Source organism: Pelmatolapia mariae, linkage group LG18 (genome assembly GCF_036321145.2).
Source record: "Pelmatolapia mariae isolate MD_Pm_ZW linkage group LG18, Pm_UMD_F_2, whole genome shotgun sequence".
Taxonomy (NCBI): Eukaryota; Metazoa; Chordata; class Actinopteri; order Cichliformes; family Cichlidae; genus Pelmatolapia; species Pelmatolapia mariae.
Window position 1 is genome coordinate 25,347,501 of NC_086243.1, and position 8,291 is coordinate 25,355,791.

An 8,291-nucleotide genomic window follows, 5' to 3' on the forward strand; every position below is an offset into this window, starting at 1 on the left:
AGTACCGTCTGATATTTATATTTAGCTTGCCGCTGCTTCCTCTTAACTAGACTAAAAGTGTGTGCCAATACTCATTTTTCTTTTAAGTCCCTCTCCAAACAAAGATTGCTCTCATTTATCTGTACTTCACTTGAAGTCCTTTTTTTCTGCCATCTTTGTCCAGGATTTGACACGAGTCACATTCATCTGGTGAAGGAGAAAGGTTTCTCAATGTTCCACCTAAATTCAATCTGTATCTGCATGAACAGCAGAACTAGCTTTTGATATCATGTGCAAAAACATGCAACTTTTAGCAGATGCATGATGTGTATCCTGTGGAGACATAAGAAAGAGATAAAGAGAGATGGGGCTTAAAGAATCCCAAATTGAAATCGCAGGGAAAACTCTACACAAATAGGGGTGATGGTAGAAGAATTACACCCAGGGGGTAAAAAACAAAAACAACAAACCGTCTTTATATCTTATTTTGGAGCAAAGAAAAAATCTTTTTAAGCACTTTTTGTCAGATTTGACAGGCAAGTCTATACATATGATTTTGGGGTCCACTGAAGTTAAAGTTAATTTTCATAAAACTTCAGGATAACAATCAAAATAGGCGATCAGAGGGCTTTGAAGGTGGTACTGAGAACTGGCTTCTGAGTGAGGTACGAGGCCTTCTGTCTAGCAGTTAAACTTTTGAATGTGTGAAAGAGTTTTAATCTATCAGTGTGACATCTGTAAAGGTCACTATGAAAAATCAATCAGTGCCTCCCACCTGACTCTGAGCCCTAAAGTACAAAGGATGGGTTGAAATTCAGGACCTGTTTTTATTTTATTTTTGCAGCAGTTTTGAGCCCTCATTACTTTAATGAGTAGTGAGTAATAAATGTTATCTGCATGTGCTATCGGTTTTCTGATCATTCCCACAATAAAACAATAAAAAGTTATATCATCATGGCTCTTTAAAACGAGGTAAAGAATAAGAAAAGCCCCATTTTTATCCCCATTTTGATACCATCTTTTATACTGTGCCAGAAAGATTATCTAACATAGTCTTATTTTGACTGTTTTAGGACTTTTAAAATATAAAATGTGAGGACCAAAGTTTGCATGCTTTCATTAAATAGAGTAAGGTTATTAAATTAGCCAATTCTGACAGGGTGAGGTGGGAACTTTTTTCAGATTTGGCCTGTTGATTTTATACAGTAGAAGACATTCTTGCCAATTAAGGTCTGTGTCAGTGTATGCGCATGTGCAGCCTTGGAAGCAGCTCTCAGATCAGTATTACAAGTAAATTTGTTTTTTGTCTGACATTAATGGTTCTTCCCTCCATTTTCACCCTTACATGTATCCACACCTCGAGTGACTCGGGTTTATTTCCCACACCCGCTTAAAGCCCCTTAGACACAGCTGCAAATGCTGCACAGTTGCACTGTGCAAGTAAAACACAGGCTTTACCAAAACTATTGCACTTTACATTTAATATAATCAAATATAAGGCTTTCTGGCTGGGAAAAGATTATAACTGCCAGTGGACTGTAACGGCAGACCTAATAATAACTGACACTTGAAAGAGTTCTTTTCTCCACATAAATCTTCTACACTTATTTACTGGCCCGGCTATAATTGAAGCATGTATTGTATAAACAAGGCACGCGTCCAAATGATATGCAGCTAAAATTAGCCTCCTTGAAATTTTTTCTGAGGCTGGAAAGAACTTTACAGCACTCTCTGTGGGGACAGAGGCTCTTGATAAAGCATAAATTATACTGTAAGCACAACGTGAAGAACAACCACGGTCCAATGTCCTTCAAATGTGGCGTGGTTCACTCTGATGAAGCAATCACAACTATCAAGACAACTCACACTGCGACCTTGCTATCAGTATCATAAACACGACTGTAATTCATACTCCAGTACCTGCTGTTGCTCATTACATTAACTGGGAACTCTGAGCAATGAGTAGCAAAGTTCAGGAGTGGTCAATGATAAAACCCATTTAGACAGAAGCAAAGTTCAGCTGCCTCTGCTTGTATTCGAAAGGGCTGGGGGTGGGGCCTGTGTGAATGAGTAAGATTTTCCAAAGTGTGCATGATTTCACATGGAGGATAGGGACTCAAAAGGCAAACAAAAACAAAACTAAAAAGCACATCTCATAGGGACTTCCAACGAAATCCACATTTAGCCAGCCTACCTCGTTTCAGTGATCATTTCGGTCAGAAGTACCACATTGTTAGCAGCCTGTTGTTCAGGCTTATGAAGGCGATAAGGCTGAGATATGAAACAGCCAGTTAAGGACATCTAGGAAAGCTGTAACAGATATTATCAGAGGACTGTGCTGAATCTGAGCCAAGAGGCCAAACAATAAAGTAACTTCCTCTCCAAGAAATCATAGGAACTTTCCTTCCAGTTCCCATCCCTGTATTCCTGCACTGTGACTAAAAAATGTACTACTTCACATTTTCTGAAGTGTCTTATATTCAAACACGCCTAATAGAGAATGTTTTTACTGTAGGTTTGAAGAAAATATAACATTACTGTGCTGTGAGAAGTCCAGATAATAATAATAATTACACACAGATCCGTGACTTTCTGTGTCTAAACAGATAAATGAAAAGGCCTATTTTTGATTAAAATGAGCCATCTTGCTTTGCAATTCAAAGACATCGGATATGTTAAAGTTGCAGAGCATGTGGCAATCTCAAAACCTCTAATAAAGGGCTGCATCTTCATTAGAGAAGCTATCATTAAATATTTCATTTATATTTCTGTGTAACGGCGTCAGTAAACCACACAAGCAAGGTTTAACCTCCTGAAAACCGGCAGTGCCTTATACTTTGCTATGCTATAAAAAAAAAACTTCCCATATGAGGAAATACTTTTTTAGCATGTAACAAAGTTACAACTTCCTGTTCAAGGATGGAAGTTTAGTTTTTATTGTTATCAGGTATCCAACTAATCTCAAATAGATCCCAAACAGGAGCTCGGGTCTCAGGAGGTCAAAAATATTGGATCAGAAGTGATTTACCCTCACAGGCTGACTTATTTTGTCAAATTGCAATTTTTAAATGTGTGAACAAACTAGTCACAGATCTGCTCCATAAAATTGTTTTTAAAATTCCACTGTGAGGTGTTCGCAAGGACTGCATCAGTGGAAAAGTGTTTTCATATTACACACTTTGGACATTGATGCTTTGCAGAAAGATCTACACTTAAACACTCATATATACTTTTTGTTGCATTCAAAGGCACTGTAAAGAAAGTGGTTGTTTTGTCTTTTATGTTGAGAGTATTTATACATTTTGCACTATCACGCAGTTCTTAACGTTCTGACTTTGTATGCTTCCTTGATGGTGGCCTTTCCTGTAAAAGATTTGCTGTCGATGGGACTTCCTGGTTAAATAAAAGGTCAGTTAAAAAAAATTTGCATTTGATCAGTTCCCTTTCGAGGTTAAAAGTCCAGAGAGCTGGAAAACCCTGCCATAAGAAATAAAGACATGACTGATTTTACAACTTTTAACACCGAGGGAAAAACTAAGGCAAATCTGTGATCACTGTTCTCAGGGACTGGTTTTTTTTAATCTGTTCCATTTTATTATTTCTTTATGTTTATTTTACACCTAATTTGCAAATTATTTGTGGCTAGAGGTCCTACAATTATGATTACATATATATTTTATTTAAATATAGCGCATGCAATGTCCCTACTATATACATAAACAAATATGAATCACTTCTATTTCCATTATCGGTCATTATGGGTCACATTTTTCCACTTGTCAAAGATCTAAGGAACATAAAGAAAGTCAATCTGCTATCACAGAACACCAATGAATGAATCTCACAAATATCTGTATTTAAAAAAAAGCTTGAACGTGTGAAGCTTTGCTAAATACTTTTTTTTTTTAAATGATGAAATGTCTCAGCTCCACAAGAAATTATCTTTATTTCTGTATTAGAACATAAAATCTTGGAAAATGAAGAAAAATTATTTACTTTTAGGGAAAGAAACTGTTTCAGCTTCACTTCAGCAGGTTAACTTTATATTTTCCAAGTTAGTGCCAAATTAATGTTATTCTCCAAAATATTACTCATCAGCTGCTACCATATGAAGAAAAAGCCTAACACAGCATTCGAACATTTACCTGATTGTATAAATATTACCAAAGCGTGCTCAAAGCCTAGCACGGCAGCCCATTTATGGTCAGCATTCGTTCCTCTTAATCATTGTTATTTCACTAAATTACTGCAGCAAATACAAACAGATAAAGTGACCCAGATTAGCCGCCATACGTTGCCTTGAAATGTAACACTAGTTGAAAGGTGTCCACTTTCAGAGGAACACAAACCACCTCAGTCCACTGCAAGAGGAGTCCTGCTGGAGACTGGCAGGATATAAAGCCCCAGAGGCCTCTCGGGAGAAGCCAGAGGTGGCCCGTGAGGGCTGCTGGGTGTACCAGGAGAGTCAACCAGCTCCCAAAAATAACTGTGATCCTATGGAGGCAGATCACGCTGAAGTAACACAGGTCAAACATGCTGTAAGCTTCCATGGAAGAATGTATGACAGTGGCCTGTGCGGCTTCATTAGGATGAGCCATTTCTTCCTGTGTGTAATTAGTGGGAGCTGTTTACTCAGGAAATTAAACTGGCAGCCATTTATAATAATCGAGGAAAGAAGCAGTGCACTTTTCGAAGTAGAGCAAATGCATGCGATACAGCATCAAGCCTGGCATGAAACTGCGAAAAACAAAAGAGTATCAGTTCTGTTTTTATTGTAAATGTGTTGACATCTAAGTCTTTTATAATCAGGTTAGCCCTGGCCACCTTTAAGCTTCTGCTCCTGGTCAAGATTTTCTCTCTTGAAAAAAAATATCAAGTACTGTGCAAGTTTTCTTTTACAGTAGAGGGGTGAAATAACACAAATTGCAAGATAAATCTATATCAAATATGACAATATTAATTAAAGTGTAATCTCAAAAGCAGCTGGAGGGCTGAATTCAAAGATGGGTGTTACATTTTAGTTTCTGCGCTGAATGCTCTGCGAGGTGGTCGAAATGAGCTCTAAGCCATTTCCGCTGGTGAAGAGGTCCAGCCCAAAATCGCCATCATTCTGAGCATAAGACTGGAATTCATATAAACAATCCATCTATGGGACCCAGTGATGGTCTGGTGAAGTCCTGTAGTTTATATAAACACATTTAAAATCAATACGTGTCCCACATACTTATTTAAATATGAATTTGCTGGTTATGGGGTTTTTTTTCTCCACACTATAATAATTTACTGTATAAAAAGGGCCATAACCCTCAATTATTTATTAAATTGATCACTTAAAAAGGCTGACAAATCTATTTGAACTTGTAAATTCTTCATAAATGAAGGTGTAACCATCAAACCGAAGGTCAGAACTGGGATCAGTCTGTAAGTTTGTACTCTGAGTGGATCATTTCATCATATTTATGTGGTTATTTAAAACCCAGACTCTAAATGTGCAACGGTTAGCCAAAAGGTCAATTTTTTTATTATATTATATTATAAACATATAGAGAACTCCAAAGTAAATATGATCTAATACTAAATGTCACCATAATATGCTTTAAAATATTATTTTAACCATTTATTCAGCTGATTAACTTTTTTTTTCTCAAAGACAGACTATTTTTGGTGTCTCTGGGCAGATAATGCACTTAAAAATAAACCTTTAAAGAATCACAGGAGCCAAATTTAGCACGCAGTGCCTGATGCAAATCACCTTATCTCTATTCATCTTTCACAATTACACCATTTACATTTGTCAGTGTTAATCGAGCTATTTTATTGGAAATCCCTAAAGTGAGCTCACTCTACCCCACAGGCTCCTATACACTCCTCTGCTGTTTATTAAAGCAAAATAACATAAAGTTATTGAAACCCCCTTACTGTAAACATGTAACAGTTTAGCCAAAAGTCCATTTTTAACAAATAATATTATAAAATACTCTCTCATACATGACTGTTAGAGCAAACATGGTCCTATAACCAAAAGCTAAGTAGTCTTTTTATAAGAACCCAACTGATATATTGGTCACTTGATCACAGATATGCTATGTCGTCCAGTTAACATTTAAAAAACAGAATATAGAGGTAGAAAAATAATTTTGGGATAACTTTAAAATGGTGTGATCATGTTGATTAGCTTGACAGTACAATATCTGCAGCACATGTAGCAGAGCAGTGTCACTGTAACGTTAACAATGTAACTCTGAGTATATCTTTAAAATATATAATATAAATCTCTGCCTGCTGTGGCTCCCATATCAGACAGACTCTAATTGTTATGAACCATCTTTGCATATTATAGTCTATCACAACTAGCCAACTCTAGTCACTATATTGCAGAGTGGAATGCTTTACTATACTGCACCACATAAGTCCGTACATTTATTGAGCTAACCAGCGAGCTATATTCTGTGTGTACACTAAACTGTACTTGAACAAGGCACAGCAGCAAGAAGCTAAATGATCTCTATGCAGTACATATTTGTACACTAAGGTCACCTTACACACTTTATGGATTCATTTACTGGCGGGAGGGGAAAAAAAAAAAGACTACTGTAACTAGATGTACCTGTTGTCTCCGGTTATATAATTACAGGAGTGGTTTGCACATTGTGTGCCTTGTGATTTTGTCCCAAACTTACAATATTATTCCAGCAGCACAAAAAGCAATAAATGAGATGTAAATGTAGTGTATTAGTGAACAAGCAGTCCGATTGATGAATTGCTTCCCTGTGTGGGCCAAACTACACTGATCTAAACTGTAGGTGTCATTTAAGTGCAGATGCTGCACATCTGTGATCCAAAGTGTCTTCATAATTTAAAGAAGAATTAACAACATTTCAACATGTGGGCTTTTTTCTGCAAATACAAACTGACGTACGCCTTGAAATCTTGGGGTGCCTTGGGTACAAAAATGTGTGAAAACAACTTGTTTTAGGTATAACATCTAATTTAATAGACACTAGAGCATTACTAAAGCAGCCTGTATTACAGTATATTTGTTGGTGGGTAGATGACTTTAAAAAGTGCCCCAGCTCCTCCACATAAGTGCTGAGTGGGAATGACCAAACAGCCAAAGCTAAGGCACCTTTAGATTATCGTTACAGAGTAAGTCAGCTGCACTTATAGGACACTCCAGAGTCCAAATGTGACAGTTAATAAAAGAAATATTTGTTTTCTGTCTCCTTGGACATATGCCACACTCATACTATGATAGAGGCTACTACACAAGGCAAATACGGCCCAGTAAAGCCTCCAGCTAAGAAGTGTCTGTGTGCCCATGTAATGTTTATGTTTGTCCCTGTTTAACAGTCGACATTACGCTTAATTGGCTATTCAAAAATCCCCATAACCCTGAATGTAACTATGACAGCAAGGATCCGGTAGTCTAAACGTCCATCTTCATCACTTGTCATTGACAGCCGCAGGGAGTTTAGTCTTCACAGCCAAGCCAACAGATGTGGCAACAGGCCTCGCCAGAGCAGTGACATAATTTCTGGAAAGGCCAGTGCGTTTTTTGGTTTCTAATAATAAAACAGAGGTACACAACCTACCGAGCAGCAGCAGCCGATGCGTCTGTTTGTACTCCCGTTTGAGCTCCTTGAGCACCCTGTCAATATTCTTACTGACTTTCTTCGCCTCCTTCTCGGCCTCCTTCTCCTCCACCAGCAATTTGTCACAGTTTTTCTGCTTTTGGGTGCTTGTTTTTTGCAGCAGCTGTAAGCGGCGGCCGCGGTCCTTCCCCGTCCCTTTACCGCTGCCTCCACCTCCGCCGCCTCCGTTCTGTATGAGCACACCGTCGGTACCGGTGTCTCCACGGCGGTGCTCCCCGGCCGGGAGCCTGGCAGGGTCCCCGGGGCGCACCAGGCCGCCGCGTAGCGACGAAGTCTCCCCGCATCCCCCGGTGTCCTCCTGGCGAGCTCCCCCGGCGCGTGTCGGCACGGCGGCGTCCGGAGGCTGGTCCGAGTCCGAGGTAGCGTTGGAGATAGAGCCGCTCAGGTCCCCGAAGAGCCGGGGACGCAGACTGTAGCACAGCCCCATGTTGAAACCAATATGTGTCTGTGAATGTGATTTTTCATAAATTAAAATATCAAAAAAATCGCCGTTGTGCCACGAGCCCTAACGAGCCATCGTCACATTGGAGCTCCAGCGATGCGATTCAGGTCCGAATTTGAGCCGAAAACGTGAATGAATTATGCTCCGACATTTGCTATATGTCATTTTGCATTTTCCCCAGTCAGCCTTCGCTTCGTAGTTAGTGGATCACCTGATCC

At 39.0% G+C, this 8,291-nt stretch overlaps 1 protein-coding gene across 1 annotated transcript in view; it reads right to left on the bottom strand.

Annotated features, from left to right (window-relative positions):
* The window catches only part of gnal (guanine nucleotide binding protein (G protein), alpha activating activity polypeptide, olfactory type), a 56,387-nt gene extending 48,096 nt beyond the window's left edge, over positions 1-8,291 (bottom strand). Inside the window, exon 1 of the mRNA XM_063461686.1 lies at positions 7,572-8,291. Coding sequence (XP_063317756.1) covers positions 7,572-8,058 — 487 coding nt within the window. The 5' untranslated portion in view covers positions 8,059-8,291. The remainder of the gene's footprint in view (positions 1-7,571) is intronic.